Here is a 21155-nt window from a genome sequence, read left to right as displayed (position 1 = left end):
TTTGATAGCTTCTGCCATGGCCTAGTATGAAGAATATTTACCGGCTACTAAATCTGCAGTAAAAAAAACTTCTAAAGATATGGTGGTGGTTAAGAATTGCTCTCCCCCTTCTGCAGTCATCCTCAGGATGATTGTAGATGGCTCTTTCTTACCTGATGTTCACTTTTGGGGTGTTGGGGTATCCTTAGAAATTATGAAGGGATGTTCATTGCTGCCTTTTCTCACAAGAAAGACTTTGTGAGCTCTCCTCTCCATATTGAGCTATTAGCCATCAAGCAAGGCATTAAACTATTGCAAGGTATGAGAAATGTTCAAGCTGTTGTGGAGAGTGATTGTTTGGATGTTGTTTAAGCTATTCACTACTAGAATTATGCCCTCAGACATCGGCCAAAAACCGATGAGAAAAAGAATTCCGACCGATGTCTTAGTGGGTGATGAGAAAGGTCCGTAAAATCGAGACATCGGTTTTTAGCCGATGTCTAGTATCAGTATACACATCGGTTACCTATTATAAACCGATGTAAATACGTTTAATTGATAACAAATTTGTTTGTTTGACTATTGTTAAACCTTCATTTTATTGTCTTTAATGCTTAAAGAAATATAGATCCCACAACACAACTATGCATTTTAACATCGTTATTCATTTAAAAACGATGACTGATACTGTTTCACACATCGGTTTTCTGGTCTTCATCGATGACAATACTTATACTGGACATCGATCTCTATCTAAAAAACGATGTGCAGTAGTTTGTGGCATATCGGTTCCAACAATAATTCGATTTCCTGTGGTTAATGGGACATCGATTTTTATTTTGAGACTGATGTATTTCTCTCAATCCCAATATATATGGAATTAAGAACTTTGACAATTAACTGAAAAAAAACTAACAGAAGGAAAGAAACGAAAAGGAAGTGAAAGCACTTCATATTTGAATATAAAACATTGCTCCATTTCAAGTTCCAGTACTTTTCTACATTTGCAAATATACAAAGTTGAGTTTTCAGAAGAGCATAATAACAAGATCTTACAAGCAGAAGCCAGACCCAAAGGTAAACAAGATGGTTTACTCAAAAAATAAAAAAAAGAGTGATAAAACAAGTCTCTATGCATGCGCTACCCTGCACCCTTAGGATCTGCAAAAGAAGATTTAGGAAACAAATGAGCAATTGCAGCTCAATGAGTAATTAAAAGAACCTTCACAAAAATAACAACGAATAATAATGGAATGCCACTGCAACTCATAGTGAGCTTGGAACCTGCTTCTAATAACTTGGAACCTGCTCCAGAATTCAGTAAGAATAAACAGCCCCCTTAGTGAGCTCCATATTTAACCGTGCTTTTACATCTTCTAGCCTCTTGTCCTGCAAGTATATTGCTCATAAGTTAAAGATTATCAAGAAATGATTAACCAAGATGCTATGAATATTTAATACCAACTCCAGTCATTCAAACATAGAAGCGACCTTTTCTAATTCCTGAAATATGCAAAAGAGGAGATAGATACTCACTTTAACCATATTTCATGTAAGGTTCGTCCAAATTTCTGACAATTGAACTCTAACTGCAATCTAAGCTATTGTATCTCACGTAGCAATCTCATCAACCTCTGAATTAAATACAAAACTTGGAAATGTGGTGGTAATATCCCTGCAATTCAATTCAGATAGATGGAACACGAGAATTTCTGAAACTCTGAAAATTTATATTTATGAATGAAATAGCAAAAATAAGTCTCATACCTAAGGTAGGGGAGGGTCATGATCTTTACAAATGATGGGCTGCAACTTTGCTTAAAAAGAGTCTAAAATTAGTCTAGAAAACACTTCAACAACAGTTATAAATCAAATGAAGAAAACTTGTTATATTGGCATAGCACCTCTTACAAGGTGAGGACAATAATTATGTGACAGTCCATCTCTACATAAAGGTGAAGGGTATCAAAATTATATATAATCTTGCTTCCACATACATAGCACCGAGAAAAAATCTTTGCTTCAACTCTCTCTACAACTACCAGATTAAAATAATATCATTTTGTTGCAATGATGAATTAGGCTTTAATGTCTTTCCCAATCAAAACTTTACATCAACTATATAGGTTTAACATGAACCATATCTCATATCAGTGACCTATCACTGTAAAACTAATATCCACAAGGAGCATTGGGACTATCATCCATTAAGTTCTTCAACTTAAAAAGAAACTTTGTACAAAATGATGCACATCAAAGGAGATAGCCTCAAAATAAAGAGTTACCTCATAGTCTCCAATATTTAGCTCATCAAGAAGTTCAGTTAGCACATAGATAGCCTCGAAATCTGGTACCTTTTAAAGGATGTGATGCCATTCATAGCAACATACCTAGCAAATGGAACAGTGAAATTAGCTATAATGAGCGACGCTCATGAGGAAACCTCTCCTCCCTGTCAACAAGATAAAACACAAAGCACATTGTACCTGCATGTACGTTTGCAAGCATAATTAGCTATAATGAGCGACGCTCATTGTACCGCCAGAGGTACCGACTCTCACCATGGGGGTGACCTGCGGAGACACAGCCAGGCGGGCTACCGCCCGAGCCCGGGATCGCCCCTAAATCACAGCTGACGCGCAGTCACGCACCGCGCCAAGGTAACATCAGAAGCTCCAGACGCTGGGTATCGAAGCACATCAGTCCCACATCGAAAACAAGAAGAAGATCAACCTTCTCCTCACCTATAAAAGGTTCTCACCTCTCTCCTCATTAATTACACAATTACTACTCATTTATTGTTATGCTGCCCATATGCATTGACTGACTTAGGCATCGGAGAAGTGAAGACCGCCCAACGCGGTCTCCCTCTGACGCCCTGTCTCGTGTGACAGCTAGCGGAGGCCATCAAATCCTCAGAGTAGCGGTCCGCCCACCGGACCCGCGTTAAACGAAAGATCGGCTACCGCCGGACTTTGAGCATTAACATTGGCGCCGTCTGTGGGAATTTCTTGAACAAAAGATCATCCCGCCACAATCACCATGACTAACGGTAGCGGGGGAAACGCTGAAGAGCAGGCAGACCAGTCGGCCAGTCCCCAACCCACCAACCCAGCGATAGGCATCAACCGCGCGTTATTCACCACCCCGGTAAACCCCGGCGGTGAGACAAACCCAAGTAGCAGCCGGCCGACAGGCCAAGACCTTGCCTCTCTATATGAGCTGGCACTGGCGGATCTTCACAAAGCAAACAGAGAGCGTGAACAAGAACGAAAAGAAAAGGCCGAGGCCTAAAAGCAGGTGGCCACGCTTGTGTCACGCTTTGACGAGCTAAAGAAAACGCTGGAGGCAACCGCCAACCCGACACGAAGCCAACAGTCACGGAGCACCAATCACAGTCGACCTGGTACCGGAGCATTGATACCAGCACCAGTCGTGCATATGCAGGTCCCGCTGCGCCCACCGGAGCTAGCGGGAATGGGGCCGCCCCCTGTGCCCCAGCTAATGTTGGAGCAGGAGGCAGAGTCATCATTGCACACCTACCGCTCGAGACCTAGGGCAAGAACCGAGGGAAACCCACCCGTTCCCAGGCGAGGATCAGTTCAGCGGGGTACCCGGCTAGGCCCCGCTGGCGATGCAACCGCTCAAATATCGGAAAGGATGCAGCAGTTGGAGCAAAGGTTAAGCCGAGCGGAGTCAGGCACCCCAGCGCCAATTTTAAATCCACTTTTTGCATCCCGGCCAGGACCATTTACTACTGCAATTTTGTTGGCTGTCAGACCGGCGTATGCAAAGACTCCAAAAATGTCACACTACAACGGTAAGACTGACCCCTTCGTACATATGGACACCTTCAAGAAGGTCACCAACAACAAGGGATTCGATGACGCCACCTTGTGCCACTTGTTCAGCGAAACGCTGGACAATGAGGCAATGAATTGGTTCTTTGAATGCCCGCCGGGATCCATTGACTCATTCCAAGCATTGTCACACGCTTTCCTTTCTTGGTTAATCCTACTGTCTGCTGGGCACCACAATACAAGCCAACTATTCAACGTCAAGTAGGGTATGGAGGAAACACTGAAGGCATTCGTCACAAGGTGGCGAGCGGCAGCATCTCAATGCCTTGATCTGGATAAAACAATGGCTTCGGCGGCTTTTAAGCAGGGACTCCTCAAGGGGCCATTCCTCTATCACCTCAACTACAATCATCCAAATGCGGTATACGACCACCTCATGAGTGAGGCGGTCATTCATGCTCAGGCAGAATTAATCACATACGGAGAAACCCCACCGCCACCAGCAGCACTAGCAAAGTCGACACAACCCTCCTCCAGTCAGCAGGGGACCGCTAACAAAACTCCCAACACACCGCCAACTGACAAAAAGCGGGAGTGGCAGCAGGGCCAATACCAGAACAAGCGGCAGAAGGACCAACACTACAAGGGAAACCGCCCATCCCATGGGGACAACCGCAACATACATACGGAGTCTTCCCAGCGGTATGCAGTATTTACAGTCCTCACGGCCTCGTATGAAGAAATATACAATCAGTGCAAAGATCAAATTCCACCGCCGCCCCCGGGAAGATACCCAAAAACAGGAAAGCCAAGAAACACCGGCAGGTGGTGCAAATACCACGAGGACAGTGGTCACAATACCAACAGCTGCAACGCTCTCAAAACTGCCATTGAGACCTTGTACCGTGATGGCAAGATGGAGCAATTCAAGGTGCGCCAACCACCACCTGTGATCGCTGACATTGAACCCTTGGGGGCCGCATCAACACCATTGACAGGGGTGCTCCAATCACCAACATGTCCCACAGGGCAAGAAAGCGTTATGCGCTAGCTAATCACCCAAAGGAAGTCTGCAACATCCGCTACGAAAGATCCGCCAAACTCCCAAAGTCTGGTTGGGAGCCTATCACCTTCTCAGAGGAGGAGGAACGCGGAGTACATCTGCCCCATGACGATCCTTTCTTGATCGACGCCATTCTCGGCAAAATGTCAGTGGGAAGAATCCTGGTTGATAGCGGATCCGCTGTCAACGTCATATTCAGTGGTTGTTACAACGACCTTAAGCGGAACAGAAAACTACTCCAAGATCATGAACCACTGCTCAGCTTCTCTGGTGACGTCACACAACCACTGGGTTCTGACTATATGCGGCTAGTTATCGGTACTAGTCCATGTATGGCTAAAATACATATGGAGTTCATAATTGTCGATTGTTTCAGCTCATATAACGCCATCATTGGTCGGCCAGCGCTCAATAAACTCAAGTGCATCATCGCCGGGTACATGCTGCTCATGAAGTTCCCCACACCCAACGGCACAGGATGTGTCAGGGGAAGTCAGCAGTTGGCACGCGAATGTTATTCGACTACTATAGCACGATCAACCCGCTGCCATGAGATCCTAGCAGTAGGGAATCTGCTACCGCCACCAAATATCTTTGAGGACCCTAGGGATGACGAGAAGAAGTACGTAAAGAAGGAGTCGGTCAACCCAGAGACATCATTGAGGGTTGTCAGCATCTCTGACGAGCACCCTGAGCGGACAGTCCGCATAGGCGCTCAATTAGACCCAGAGCTGGCAGCGGAACTAACTCAGTTCCTGCGTGAAAACGCTACGGTCTTCGCCTGGTCATACGCAGACATGCCAGGTATCTCCCTTGAAATCATCGCACACAAGTTGAGCATCAAACCATCCTTCTACCCTATCAAGCAGAAGCGCAGAGCCTTCGACGAAGAGAAATACCGTGCTATAGGAGAAGAGGTTGCCAAGCTACAGGGTATCGGGTTCATCCTCCAGGTCATCTATCCCCAGTGGATCTCCAACCTAGTTATGGTCAAAAAGCCTAGCGGCAAGTGGCGAATGTGTGTCGACTTCAAAAATCTTAACAAAGCATGCCTGAAAGACAGTTTCCCACTACCCCGCATTGATCAACTGGTTGATGCAACCGCTGGACACGAGCTCCTCAGCATGATGGACGCTTTCTCCAGTTATAATCAGATCAGGATGCATCCCGACGACCAGGAGTGCACCACCTTCACCACCAACAAAGGCCTGTATTGTTACAATGTGATGCCTTTCGGTCTGAAGAACGCGGGAGCAACTTATCAGCGACTGATGAACGCCATGTTCGCAGAACATCTGGGCAAGATAATCGAGGTCTACGTAGACGACATGTTGGTCAAGAGTATAAAAGCCAGCGGACATGTGGCAAACCTAAAAATCATAATAACCATCCTCTTGGCCTACGGTATGCGCCTCAACCCAGAAAAATGTTTCTTTGGCGTCACCACTAGCAAATTCCTGTGGTATATTGTCAGTGAACGAGGCATCGAGGCCAACCCTGACAAGGTGCAAGCCATCCTCGACTTGAAGGACCCAGAATGGAAGGTGCACGTCCAGTGCCTCCAAGGCAAGCTAACCGCCCTGTCTCGATTCATCTCCAGACTGACCGACAGGTGCGCCCTATTTTTCAAAGTCCTCAAAACAACCCACAAGAAAGTCATCGATTGGAACCCGGAGTGCCAGGCGGCGTTCCAGGGCCTGAAGGAGTACCTGGCGGCAGTTCCACTACTTTCCATTCCTGTGCAAGGCGAGACACTATACATATACCTAGCGGTATCGCAGTCAGCGGTTAGCTGCGCTATCGTCCGGCGGGAGAACCAAGACGAGCTCCCAGTGTTCTATGCCGGCCGAGGCATGAACGGAGCGGAAACTAGGTACCCTCCCTTGGAACAACTCGCTCTCGCACTAATGGTTGCCGCCAGACGCCTCCGCCAATACTTCCAAGCCCACACAATCCATGTGTTAACCAATCAACCGCTGAGACAAGTAATGCAGAACCCTGAACATTCGGGCTGCCTCAGCAAGTGGGCCATTGAGCTCAGCGAGTTCGACATCGATTACAAACCAAGAACCGCCATGAAGGGCCAGGCGGTGGCAGACTTTATTGCTGAGTTCACCGAGCGTCAACCCGAATCCAAAGTCGGAACACAACCAGGAATGGAGATGGTGGTATCTGAGGAACAATCTCCCCGACAGTCAGACTGGAACCTGGATGTGGACGGCTCCTCTTATCCCAAGGCCAGCGGCGCCGGAATCATCTTAACAGGTCCTGGGGGGCTGAACGCGGAGTACGCGTTGAAATTCAACTTCAAAGCTTCTAACAACATGGCGGAATATGAAGCACTCATTGCCGGCCTACTCCTCGCTATTGATTCGGGGGCCGACAGTGTCAACATCTTCAGCGACTCTCAGTTGGTCGTTAACCAGGTCAACGACAGTTTTCAGGCCAAAGACCAGCAGTTAGCGGCATACTTAGGGTACGTCAAGACACTGCTAAAAAAATTCAAGTTCCACACCATCACACAGATCCCCAGGGAAAAGAATGCCAAGGCTGATTCACTGGCAAGACTAGCAACCGCCCAGCCACACCAGAGTCTAGCGGACACAAGGGTAGAATGTCTGGACAAGCCAAGTATCACAAAAACCCTAGCGGAGCTCTTCAACATTGACGCCAATCCTAGCTGGATGGACGAAATCATTAAGTACAAGCGCAACGAGACATTGCCAGAAGACAAGATCAAAGCGCGACAGCTCCAGCGGAGAGCAACCTGCTACAACATGCAGAGCGGCAAACTTTACCGCTAGGGATTCACTCACCCCAATCTCCACTGTCTAACTCCAGAGGAGGGAAAGGTCGTGATGGCAGCGATACACGGCGGAGAATGTGGAAACCACTCGGGCCCCAGATCCTTGGCCAATCGCACAATGCGACAGGGATACTTCTGGCCTACACTCGGTGACGACGCCCGGCAAATATCAAAATCTTGTCACAAATGCCAACAATATGCTGATCTTCCACATGCCCCGGCGGAACCACTGTCGGTCATCATCGGTCCATGGATTCACTCCACATGGGGCCTGGACTTAATGGGAAAATTCCAAACCGCAAAGGGCCAGTTCAAATACATCATCGTGGCTATCGATTACAACAGCAAATGGATAGAGGCGGAGCCCCTGACGGTAATAACTACAGCCAAAGTAATTCACTTCCTCTGGAAGAACATCTACTATGGCTACGGTGTCCTGCATACAATCATCACAGACAACGGCACACAGTTCAATAACAAGGAACTCATCTCTTTCACAGCCAACCTGGGCACCAAGATGCGTTTTGCATCAGTCGCTCACCCCCAAACCAACGGCCAGGTCGAAGCGGCCAACAAGATAATCAAGAAGCTATTACAGAAGAAGCTCGATAAGGCCAAGGGTGTGTGGGTGAAGAAGCTCCCAGAAGTTCTATGGGCCATCAGAACAACCCCAACTTCCTCCACAGGTGAAACTCCCTTTTGTATGATGTTCGGAACCGAGGCTGTCCTGCCTATCGAGGTAACCCAACCAACCGCTAGGGTCGAAGGCTACCGCCCCGAGACCAACAGCGACGGCGTCAACCTCGACAGGGATCTCCTAGAGGAAAAACGAGACACAGCCCATTTGCACAATCTCCAAAACAAGCAATGGGTATCGCGTTTCTACAACGCCAGGGTCAAAGCCCGCAACCTCCAACTGGGGGACTGGGTAATGAAGGAAGTCATACCACTACCAATAAAACTCCGCCCAACTTGGGAAGGTCCATACAATATTGTAGAAGTCGTTAGCCCAGGCACCGTCTACTTAATGGACAAGGATGGCGGCACAACGACCCACCCTTGGAATACCAAACACCTTCGGTATTACTACAAATAGTCATATGCCTTTACCCAAGAGCATCTTGACTTAGCTAAATTTTTGTTCAATATTTAGCTAAAGGAAGCTACCCAACGGGTACGACCCATCTTTTGTAAATGCTGTTCAGACAGCTATCAATGAAACGAGGAATTATTCAAACCATTGTGTTACCAAGACTAGCACTAAGGGCAACTGGCAACGCCAGTCAGCGGACCACGTCCGCTACATTGTTCACTTGGACCAATTTTAATTCCTTTAATGTTTCATTCGCTGGCAAAAGCAAAACTGTCAAAACCTCTAGCGGTACACACATCATCACAAACACAAAAAAAGAACAAAGTATAGGAGCTTAGGTTCCGAAATTTCATATATCCCAAAATAGTCAATTACATCAAAATGTTTACGCCTCAGCAGCTACAAAAAATTTTCTACTCCTATTTCAGGGGTTGGCAGGGTTGGCGGGGTTGGCTCCGCTACCTTCGGCATCTCCACCTGCGGCCGGCGGCGGATGTGAACGGCTCGTTTGGTCGGACCCTCGGGCTGTGGGACTGGGGGTCTCTATTGTGCCATCCGCCCAGGTGTGGGCCACCAAGAACCCAGCACGAGACACCTCAGACTGGGTGGGAGTCCGCTGGGAGTCCCTCTTCGGAAGTCCGCCACTCTCCCCACTACCCGAGCAGGCACCTTCAACCTGACCAGGGGCGGTAGCCGGGGCTATACTCGTTGTCGGCGGAGCTTCCTTCGCCGGCGGCAGGACCGACATCGACGCCTTCGCCCAGTCGATGGCGCCCTTCTGCTGCAGCATTTCCACGTTGGCTAGGGCACCGGCCTTCGCCGCTTCTGTCAGCGCCTTCTTGTATTCCGCCGATTGCTTGTATGACTCCACAGCGGCGGCCGCAGCGCGGCTTCCCTAAGCTCCCAGCCGAGCGACTTCACCCTCCAGCCGTTTAACCTCAGCTTGCCTCGCGGCTGACTCCCGCTGAAGGATCTTAACCTTCTTATCTTTGGCGGCCACCCGGTCTTGCAGCAGGGACATATCTTGCCCCAATTTGGCAAATTGTTCGTTACGTTCCAGGTCCCGCTCAATGGCAACAGCCAGCTTGCCACGAGCGTCTGCTGCATCACAGTTAGCCTTTGTTAAGCGTCGCTCAACATCAGCCAACCTTTCCTGGGCCTCCCCCAAATCCCTCTGCAGGCCCGCCACCTCCTCCCTGAGCTCCCGCTCAACCAGGGGCTGTTTTGCCGCCGCCAGGAACATCTCATGCAGCCCCACAGAGATGTGCCCGAATGCCGTGCTGAAGGGCAATTGGTTGACGACCGTCGACCGTACAATCCCCTCCAAGCCGCCGAACCCCAGCCGCTCGCAGAGGTGATATAGGAACTCCCGTTCACCGTCATTAAGGAACTCGGCGTAAGCGGCAAATGAGTCCAGGTCGCTCATGCCCGCCGCTTTCGCCACATCCACGAAAGCCTCGGGCGGAGCCTGCCTTGCCTTCTTCGGTTGCTCGCGGGCCCCGGTAATCTCCACGGCATCCTCCTCTTCCTCGCTGGAGTTGGGTTAACGACGTTTTCGCTGAAGCACCCGCGTACTTCCAGCGACGGCAGGCCTCTAACCCCTCGTCGGCGGCTCCAACCCCGCTATAGTGACACCCTCCGCTGGGCGCACTGTTTTCTTCGGCACCCCGAGCCGTGTGGCCGGCGCTCTCTCTTTCAGCGGCGTCGCCTCGCTCACCGCGCCGGTCCCCGCCTGAACAGCAGGCAGCCCGTCACCGCCAAGATGAGAATGGTGCGGCATGGACAACACCACGGGAACCTCTGACGGGCTCAGCGCCAGCGTCTCTGGGTCCACCACCGTCTTCTGCGCCACCAGCCCGGAAGCGTACATGGCCTCCAAGAAGTTGTCGATCTCAGCACGGTCCATGGCTTTCGCAAAGGCGTCACGGCTCGCTTTGTTCCCCGGTGAAGTTTCTACAAAAAAAACAACAAAACCATTAGCATGGAACAATCTCTTTAAAAGTGCGGCATGGCGGAGAGTGCTTACCAACGGCACGAGTCAGTTGTTGATCGACCAACAACTCCCAGCCTGTAAGAAGACGAAAATCCAGCAAGTTGCGATTCAGCCAGCAACCTCTGATACGCGCCACGCGGCACTCTTCTTCGCGAGTCAGGTTATACCGCAACCCCGCTGCACAAAAAAGGTCACTATCAGTACAGAGTACAAGGCTGGAAAAAAAAAAAAAAAAAAAAAAAAACCCTCCAGACATGTTCGGCGGAAACTCACAAACAACCTCGGATAGGCTGAAACTCCGACTTAATCCTAAACGTCGGCTCCCCCTCGTTGGACCCCACCTGGTATTCCCACCCCGTTGTGGCAACACAGAAGGTCCCCCGCCAGTACGACATTGAATCCCTCAGGTTCTCGATCAGCTTGGGCGCTCCTTGGCGACGACTGAGGTTTACTTGCCCTCTGTAACCCTGGCGCTTCACGTACACCAGTTCGTAGAAGTGTAGTACCTCCGCCACGGTCGGTCCTTCGCAACCGGAGCCACCACAACGAGTTCAGCGCCAGCATCAACCGCTACATGTTGGGGCAGACTTGCCCAAAGGCAATGCCAAACTCGCACACCAAGATCTGAAGATTGGGCACCAGCGGGAATGTCACTCCCTGGCGGAATATCGCCTCGTGCATCGCGGCAAACCCCGCTGGAAGAATCGAGGCCTTCTCCTCCACTGTTGGCGGGCATAACTTCACCACGTCGGGCAACCGAAACAACCGCTTCAGCCGGTTGACGGCAGCAACGGTCATCTTGCCTCCCGCCTCGTCGATGGGGGTGCCGTCCTGGAGGACCCACGCCAACTCGGCATCCTCCCCCACTACATCTCCCCCGTCAGCAGAGCCGCTGGCGGCACTATTGCTTGCTAACCGCTCATCGCGCAAATTTTGAGCAGTGGCAGCCTCCCCGGCCCTAGAACTTTCTGGACGCGGATCATGACCCATGGCTACCTCCCAAGGTATGGTTTGTAGCGGCTCGACCTCTAGTGGTTCTGGCAGTGAGGTTCCTGCACGGGCAGACGGACGCAACGAGTCAATAAATATTTTATCCGCCGCGCTGAACGACACTTCAGATCCGGAATCCTCACTGCTTGAAATCTCTATGACGTCGGCCATCCCAAAACCCTAAAACCCAAATCAGTTAGCTCACACAAGATCTAACCAATCCCTATATCAGTCAGTGTCCAAGAACATCAAGAACACTTAACCCAAAAAATCCTAAAACAAGAACAAACACACTCAAACCCAGATTCGACCATCTAGAAAATCCCTAAAATCCCCAACTTTGTCAAACACAGCAACCCATCCCCAAACCCACTCTCACACCCTCACAGCACGTCAACGAAGAACATATCACACAGAAATTCCCAAAACCCAAAAACTCGCCATGGCAGACATCCAATGAAACAGGGATGTAAGTCAGAATACCAACCTCAATGATGGAGTCTCAGGTAGGAGTGTGAGCACTTGTCTTCGGGGCCGGAGATCGTCGGTTTTTCCACGTACGATAACTCGGCAGTATCGCCTCAGCCTTCTTCTCCGATCTCAGACGCAGGGAGCTTGAAGACGACGAGTGCAATTCAAAGTTTAGAGCAAAGTGTCAAATATGCTAACTTCTCCCCCCTTTTATGTCAACGTCAGACAGTTCTAGGCCATCCACTGAAAAACGACATCAAATGTCAGCCGTACATGGGTCCCACGACTCCAATTACTCTCCGGATTAACCGAGGCGTCGCCTCAGTTACAAAATCCATCATTACTTAGCATTAATGGCGAGGAGACGGCTAGGCGGAGGAGACACGCTTCTGCACGCTAACCCTCTAGGGGTTCGCCACGTGTCAACCGCCATCAGACGAAGCGTCTAATGAAAGCCACCACTTTTGGGAAGAAGGCGCCAATCGTCGGCAGTATCCGCTGAGCGAAACCCCGCTAGCGGAACTTCTCACTTGTCACTTTCCAAGTATCGAAGTCCGCTGAGCGAAACCCCGCTAGCGGAACTTCTCACTAGTCACTTTCCAAGTATCGAAGTCCGCTGAGCGAAACCCCGCTAGCGGAACTTCTCACTTGTCACTTTCCAATTATCGAAGTCCGCTCAGCGAAACCCTGCTAGCGGAACTTCTCGCTTGTCACTTTCCAAGTATCGAAGTCCGCTGAGCGAAACCCCGCTAGCGGAACTTCTCACTTTTCACTTTCCAAGTGTCCAAGTCCGCTGAGCGAAACCCCGCTAGCGGAACTTCTCACTTGTCACTTTCCAAGTGTCGAAGTCCGCTCAGCGACCCGCTAGGAGAGCTTCTCGTCACTTTCCGACTATTGGGGTCCGCTGAGCTAAACCCTGCCAGCGGGAGTTCTCCCTTAACACCCTATGACTGTCGAAGTCTCCGCTGAGCGAATCCCCGTTAGCGGAACTGCCACTCATCAACTTGCAACCGGCAGAGCTCCCTCCGTCTTGTAAACCCCGTGCTTTGCTGAGCGCAACTCCGCTCAAATAACTACTGCCAAACACGTCTACGCGAGGCTGTTTCCTGCTACAACCAGCGGGGGGTATCTGCCAGCGGCGAATCCAGAGGCTACGCCTCACTCTGACAACGACCGCCGCGCGGCGTTACGGTCAGATCGTCCCTACGAGACACGGGGACTTGTCAACAGTCTACGACGACCCTGATCAGGTACGTTGACCGCCGTCACTTAGGTACAAAGATTGGGCTCGCTACCCAACACCCTCTGCTCCGCGCAGCTTCCCCTCAACAAACAATTTGCCGACCATCCGGAGGTCCGTCTTGGCTAGGGAGTGGGGGACTCCCTGGCGGGCCTAGCAGGGGCCCACCCGAAAGGGTATAAAGCGTTCGCTCAGTAAATCCATGGTTGACAACGCACTGACGCTAATTATGCTTTTTTGCAAGTCTAAAGCGGAGATAACGCTTCACACCGCCGATCAACTCCCCAACCAAGATTGCCCTCCTTAACTGGGGACTTGGGGGACTTGTACCTGCATGTACGTTTGCAAGCATAATTAGCTATAATCAGCGACGCTCATTGTACCGCCAGAGGTACCGACTCTCACCATGGGGGTAACCTGTCGAGACACAGCCAGGCGGGCTACCGCCCGAGCCCGGGATCGCCCCCAAATCACAGCTGACGCATCGCCACGCACCGCGCCAAGGTAACATCAGAAGCTCCAGACGCTGGGTATCGAAGCACATCAGTCCCACATCGAAAACAAGAATAAGATCAACCTTCTCCTCACCTATAAAAGGTTCTCTCCTCTCTCCTCATTAATTACGCAATTACTACTCATTTATTGTTATGCTACCTATATGCATTGACTGACTTAGGCATCAGAGAAGTGAAGACCACCCAACGCGGTCTCCCTCTGACGCCCTGTCTCGTGTGACAGCTAGCGGAGGCCATCAAATCCTCAGAGTAGCGGTCCGCCCACCGGACCCGCGTTAAACGAAAGATCGGCTACCGCCGGACTTTGAGCATTAACACACATCAGATGTGCAAACAACATGGCTAAATACAGAAACAGTGTCTAGAATGTTATGTTTCCATGCCACTTCACATTGCATTTACATGAAGCACGACAAGCAAAACTTGGCAGGACTTCAAGTCTTCGATTGAATTGAGAAAATGTGAGATAGAGATAATTACCTGGTCAACAAGATCATAAATCAATTTTGAGTCTTCCCCATATTTGCCTATGAGAGTGTCTCTCAATTCAAAAACTGGAGTATCCAGGGCTGTGGCACCATGCCTCTCAAAAACATCTTCTATTATCGAAAATGCCTTCTTTCTCATTGTCATTTGTTCTTTTGCAAAGTCACGAGTACCCTACCATGCAGAGTAATGTCAACATGTGCTAGTAACTCCATTCATTACAACCCAAAAATCAGTATTAAAGAAAAAAAATAAGCAAAGGCAACTAAACTACTAACAAACTGACAATATCCTGTTAGAATCTACAGACAACTATTATAAGTTGTAGCTAGATCAAACTTATTTGAGAATCTACTACCAAATTGATAGGATCTTGCTTTCATAGGAGATACCTCTGTCGCACAAAGGATAATGTCATAGTTGCCAAGATATGAATAATAGTCCCTTTCCATACTCCAAACCATCAATGACAAAAAAATAGATTAGAGAAAAAGCATTCAGATACAAATGAAAGCAAGATTCTAGCAATGCAACTACCTTTGGAAGCTTTGGGTGTATGCAACTCCCTTTCCATACTCATTTAGTCCTGTATGCTATTATTTGCTCTTTTCATAACAACAACAACAACAACAACAATAGCTAAGCTCCTCACAAGTCACAACAAAGAGGATGACCAAAATGACCCAAACCCGAATGCAAATGAAAATTGGTAAAAAGCATTACCTTGAGATCATTCTCAATCTTTGCAACTTGACCATGAATTTTATCGATAACCTCCTTCAAAGGAGACATTGTGGGGAACTAGGATTCATCCTAGACAAACCTAGCTTGAGAGAAACTCAAAATTCAGTGGGTAAACAAACACACACACATTATGGAAAAGCTAATGATAAGTGATGTGATGAATACCTAGTGAGGTATGAATCCATTGGAACTCCATCCACCGTGACAGAACTGCTCTTGACTCCTGAAACCCTCTCTAGCTCCTTGATCTGACACTTGATCTTGTGAGAAACAGCCTCTACAAAGTTGTTGGACTGCAAATTGCGGAATTGCAATGTCAATGAACAGATCGAATAACAAAATAGCATTGAAATTGCCAGAGCAATTACATCCGGAAAATTCAATTCGCATTCAATAATAATATAATATGTATCACAACAACAACATTATAACACACTAAAGAACAAAATTGAACATAGAGAGGCTGCAATTGGGAGGATGAGGAGGAATACCTTTAAGAGATCGTCGCTGAGGGAGAGAAGAGATTGGGAATATTGAACTGCAAGAATAATGAAACAATATTTAACAAAACAAACAAGAAAGGGGAGGGAATGGGTAGTCAGATCTTGGAAACTAGTTACTCTGTAGAGGGGAGTGTCGAAGGAATGCTTGGAGATTTGATCCTGGAGGTGGTTCCATAAATACGACGTTGAGTTTTGGACAGGCAGAGACACCACCCAGTACCTGCTCGCCATTCTTTCACTTTCTTTCCTCTCTCTTCTCCTCTTACTCAAACTCTTATCTATCACCAGCATTTGGTGCTCGAAGTCTCACCAATCGAGGAGGATAGACTCCTTGGAGGCCGGTTGGTTTCAGATCTCGAAGCAAAAAAGTGGTGGCGTTGGACGAGAAGCACCGTCAGAGGCGATGACGCCAGTGAGGGGACAGAGGAGGCCAGGTTAATGAAGGAGAGACAGTAGCCGCAGAAAGAGAGAAGGAGGAGAGCTCTAGGGTTTTAAGGAAGAGCGAGAGAGAAAGAGCTGAACCCGGAGAACGAGCTCGGGTCGGAGAACGAGCTCAAGGCGGCTCAGATCGGAGAATAAGCTCGAGGCGTCGAAGGAGGTGCCGGTGTCAATCGTAGTCAAGTGAGAGTTAGGTTTGAAAGTCTCAGACAAGTGAAAAAAGGCAAGTGTTGGAGGGAATGAAAGATTAGTCCCCCGCGTTTCTAAATTTTTTAACTTAGTCCCTCCGCATTTTTGAAAACAATTTTGAACGACAGTTTAGACATCAGTTAATTTGATAACTGATGTTTATAATCACAATAGAAATCGATATTTCATAAACCGATGTCAGGATGTATTTTTTACATCGCGTGCAATTCCGACCGATTTAATAGTGGTGATGTCTGATGGCATAATTCTAGTAGTGTATTACTACATAAAGGTTGTGACTTATCACGCTTCACCGCCACAGACGATAACCTCAAGAGTAGACCCCAATCTAGCCAACTCTAAACCACCCAAAAAGCAGGAAGAGAGATTGCCGTCTCGGGGAGTCAAAACTAGAAAATCCTTCGTCGCCACCCTAAACCCACCATCGGAAGAGAGAGAATGAAGAAATAAGGGAGGCCGAGACCACCCATATGCCTAAGACCAGCCAAGGCTGCTTTCACCTAGTCCGCCGCCGCCATTCCAACACACCTTAGACTTTACCCTTATCTTTCATAGTTATACAATGTTTTTCTTCCTCCTCCTATAGCTTTCATATTCCAATTTTTTTTTATTCCAATATGACTGTAGAAGGCGTAGATCAAAATGTTGAATCCTCGTTGAGATGGGTGGATGCGGAAGACATTCAATTGTGCAAGTCTTATGAATTCAAACTTTCCTTAATCAACTTCATTCTCGTCCAAAAATTCAATTATTTATGTCCTTATGCACTTAGCCAAATCATTCCGGATTTTGAGTGTCGATGATCAAAGGATCTGGTTGTACCAAACTATCATTCGAACCCATGGGCCTCCTATACTTCCTAGTTGGGGCCACCGCCAAGCCTACCTCTATTTAGGGCGGTGCCACGTTATTTTTTGTACAGTTCTAATCGTATGCTTTAATAAAATTTCCTCATCTTCTTCTTCTTCTTCAAAAAAAAAAAAAAAAAAAAAAAACCTTGTATACACTATTTGTTTATTTGAAGTTTTGTACATTTTGTATAATTATTGTTACAAAAAAAAGATATTTATTTTATGTAGCACTCTAACCACCCTTACGAAAAAATTCCAACCCCGCCCCAAAGCAACTATCGTCGAGATATCCATCTTGAGGGGGCCAACCAGGTGGGATGAAAAATAAGAACAATTGTGGTCATTAGAGCAAGATTTGGTTGAGCTAGAGCATCTTCATTAGACAAGTCATTGAGAAAAATACATTTGCTGCATGTTGGAATAGGTTATCTTTGTCTATTCCTGGTGAGACAATAGAGAATTGGAAATTAAAAGTCATTGTCCCGACTTACTCACTAGAAAAAATCAAAATTAATTAATTGATCATAATAAAACCGTCACGATATCAGAAATCATTATCCCGAATTTATGAGACCTTTACAAATACAATTTTTTCCATTAAACCCAAATCCACATTTCCAAATTCCAATGCAATTTGCATTTCGCATACAATATATACAGATAACAATATTGTTTATTTATTTATTTTTTGGTTAAAAAAACATACAAATAATAATAGCTTTTGAAGAGAAAAAGGAAAATGAAAGTTTGTTGCGTGGTATTTCTTCAAAAAGAATTAATGAATTAAAACGCTAATAAGGGATCGCATCCGTGCAGCGTCCAACAGCGAAGTGAAGATAGATAATTAGATATAGGGAAGGCCCAGCTGCTAGCCTCATCCACGCAACACACCCTTTCAGTTTCATTCCCATTTCCTAGAATCTCTGCCATTCCACCACCACCACCCACCACTCTCCTTCTTCTTCTTCTTCTTCTTCTTCTTCTTCTTCTTCAGCCCCCAACCCAAAACCCCCCCACCCACACAATAGGGAGAGAGTTGCTCAAGTCTTCCACAATTCCAGACCCTCAAAGAGAAAGGGATGCCTCGAGGCTCCACCACATCCAGTTAACCAGTCTCAGCAGTAGCAGCAGTAACTCTTTATGCCCTCGATCTTCTTCTTTCTCTTCCTCTTCCTCTTCCTCTTCTTCTTCGTCTCCAATGTTCTCCACCCCATTCGTACTCTCCTTCGCCCTCCTCCTCTCCATCCCTCTCCTCTTCCTCCTCGCCCCCCATTTCCTCCCCCCCAACAACCAAATCCCAATCCCCGCCGCCGATGAAATCGACGACCAGGCCCTCTTCTCCCGCGCCGTCCGATCCAAATCCGCATTCACCCACCTCTCCCTCGGTTCCAAAACCAAGCCCAAAATCGCCTTCCTCTTCCTCACCAACTCCGACCTCCACTTCGCCCCCCTCTGGCAACGCTTCTTTTCCAAAACTGCCCCCAATCTCTACAATATTTACGTCCACGCCGATCCCTCCGTCAACGTCACCATCCCTCCCGGGGTTTTCCGCGACCGTTTCATCGCCTCTAAGCGGACTTACCGTGCCTCCCCGACCCTGATCTCCGCCACCCGCCGATTGCTCGCCACCGCCGCGCTCGACGATCCGGCCAATATCTTCTTCGCCGTTCTCTCCCAGTACTGCGTCCCTCTCCATTCCTTCCCCTACGTCTACCACTCCCTCTTCGCCTCCGCCACTTTTGACAAGTCCCGCCCCGCCACCGAGTCCGACGCCGAGTTGACTCGGATGGGACTGAAGGTCAGGTACAAGAGCTTCATCGAAATCCTCTCCAAATCGACCAGTCTCTGGAAGCGGTACGCCGCCAGGGGAAGGTACGCCATGATGCCGGAGGTCCCTTTCGACCAGTTCCGGGTCGGGTCGCAGTTCTTCTTACTCACGCGCCGTCACGCATTGGTGGTTCTGAAGGATCAGCAGCTGTGGCAGAAATTCAAATTGCCGTGTTATCGGGAGGACGAGTGTTACCCGGAGGAGCATTACTTTCCGACGCTGTTGTCGATGGCGGATCCGGATGGGTGTACCCATTATACTCTGACCCGGGTTAATTGGACGGGTACGGTAAATGGGCACCCGTACACTTACCGACCCGGTGAAGTGTCGGCACAGCTTATTTATCAACTGCGGCAGTCCAATTTTTCCGAGTCTTACTTGTTTGCGAGGAAATTCTCGCCGGATTGCTTGAAACCCTTGTTGGGTTTATCCGAGAAGGTCATTTTCCGGGACTGAGGTTCTTCCCATTTACCCTGGTAAGTTAGTTTTCTTTTATTTTCCATTTTCATTTGCTCAATGTTTTCTCTATTGGGGAATGTGTATCGAGTTCTGAGTTGACTCGGTGGTTAGGCTAATAGACTGGGTGGTTTTGAAGGAATGAAGGAATTCGAAAAAGAAGGATTGTTAGTTAGGAGAATGCTGACCTAAACAAACATGTTGATGCTATGTTGTTAGGTTGAATGTGAATAAAATTATGCGCATTATACATTTCTGATGTCAATGAAAGAACTAGGATGGGTTAGGGGAGTGCTTATTCGTGTTGATCATTTATAAAATCACAGTTGAAATGATCAATGATGTTATTAGTAACCAAAACATATAACTGGGAGGTGGGATATAGGTGGATAGCTTCAAAGACTGAAAGAACCTTCTTGCTTGCTAGTTGTTACAACTGGGATGCCACTCTTGAAAAGCTTTTATTTTTTTAATGATTGGATCCTTAATTTGTCCTTTTCTCAATGTCCTCTCCCTATCCTTTGAGCTGGCTAACATGGGATTTTGCTCAAGTTTTTGTGAATTTTAAATATAGAGGTAACTCGGATGCGTTAACAAGTGGGATTTGTGTATGTTCTGCAGGTAAAAAAAGGCCAGTGAAGATAAATTAATTTTTGGGGTTGGAGAAACTGATTGGGATGGTGGTTTTGGAGAGGCGCAAGAAGATTTGCCCACAAACCACAAAACCCATAGGAAGGTTCCAACTGAGAGAGTCTCTGTCTCGGACAAGAAGCAAGAACAAGAAGATAATGTTTATCATCAAATACAGAGTGTGAGAGAGAGACTTGAGCAAGAAATTGAGTGCGGTGCAAAAGTAGAGAAGAGAAACAAAGCAAGGTACTTGTTCTTTTTTACTGCCAAGTTTGTATTTTGTGGTGTAAGGTAGTGGAGTACTGGAGTAGTAATACACCAAAACCAGCAAGCAAAGCAAGCAGAAGAAGGGGAAGGACATAGTGTAACGGTGTTAGCTAGCAGAAGGTCCTTTGTCTTTTTTGATGCGTGTAATTTGTACATACATATATGAAATGGGAATCTTGATCAAATCTTGTACCATTTTGACAAGAATAAAAAAAGGTCACAGTGATCAGGGGCAGAGTCTTTTTGACTCTGTTCTAGTAAAGAAACCGGATCCAATGCCTCAATTCCTATCCTTTTCTCATTTCCCTTTTATCGTCACCCTTTTTTCCTAGCAAGAAAAATTGAAAGTTATTAGTTATTACTTATTATCAATATACACAGTACAGACAGAGAAAATGCTTATGAGGAAAAACATTTTTTGTGTATTTAGTAACTGGGGATAAATAGTTAGGTGGTGGGTAACTTGTAATGAACTAATGATGTCAAATCTTCTAGAATTTCAATTTTTTTTTCCATGTTCTGGAATATGGATTTTTCTTACGATATAACTGTGACTTGGTTTTGGAACATGGCGGAATTTTCGTATGAGTTGCGTATAATTCTCTCGTATGAAAATGCAATGCGGAAGAAATAAGCATTCATTTTTTTTGCTTTCATTCATTCAAGGAATAATCTGTATGGCTATGTTGTTGGGAGGTGGAACGTGGAGAGGCAGCAATATAATACACCATGTTCATGTCTGGGTGTACTCGTTGATTTAATTTCAAGTCTGAAATTGATTATGAAATTGAT

The 21155-nt window shown here is 47.4% G+C and overlaps 1 protein-coding gene and 2 long non-coding RNA genes across 3 annotated transcripts; 1 reads left to right on the top strand and 2 right to left on the bottom strand.

The window, feature by feature from the left end:
- Nucleotides 1–998: 998 nt before the first annotated feature.
- LOC121053109 lies at nucleotides 999–2068 on the bottom strand. The gene is made up of 4 exons (XR_005810797.1): nucleotides 1747–2068; nucleotides 1516–1654; nucleotides 1264–1368; nucleotides 999–1140 (listed from the first exon to the last, which is right to left on the bottom strand). It is a non-coding gene; the product is annotated as an uncharacterized LOC121053109 (long non-coding RNA).
- Nucleotides 2069–15387: 13319 nt separating this feature from the next.
- On the bottom strand, nucleotides 15388–16347 carry LOC112202886. The gene is made up of 3 exons (XR_002937600.2): nucleotides 15801–16347; nucleotides 15672–15718; nucleotides 15388–15473 (listed from the first exon to the last, which is right to left on the bottom strand). It is a non-coding gene; the product is annotated as an uncharacterized LOC112202886 (long non-coding RNA).
- A 1664-nt stretch (nucleotides 16348–18011) lies between these two features.
- On the top strand, nucleotides 18012–20629 carry LOC112165722 (glycosyltransferase BC10). Its single transcript, XM_024302346.2, has 2 exons — nucleotides 18012–19486; nucleotides 20088–20629. Exon 1 carries the CDS (start codon nucleotides 18381–18383, stop codon nucleotides 19464–19466), a length of 1086 nt encoding a protein of 361 aa, XP_024158114.1. The 5' UTR covers nucleotides 18012–18380; the 3' UTR covers nucleotides 19467–19486; nucleotides 20088–20629.
- The last annotated feature ends 526 nt before the right edge of the window (nucleotides 20630–21155 follow it).

This window comes from Rosa chinensis, chromosome 5 (assembly GCF_002994745.2).
Source record: "Rosa chinensis cultivar Old Blush chromosome 5, RchiOBHm-V2, whole genome shotgun sequence".
NCBI lineage: Eukaryota > Viridiplantae > Streptophyta > Magnoliopsida > Rosales > Rosaceae > Rosa > Rosa chinensis.
This window is presented reverse-complemented; position numbering and strand designations above follow the sequence as displayed.

What these genes read in the sequence shown, in the direction of transcription:
- LOC112165722 (XM_024302346.2), top strand. Translation starts at nt 18,381, where the DNA reads ATGTTCTCCACCCCATTCGTACTCTCCTTCGCCCTCCTCCTCTCCATC.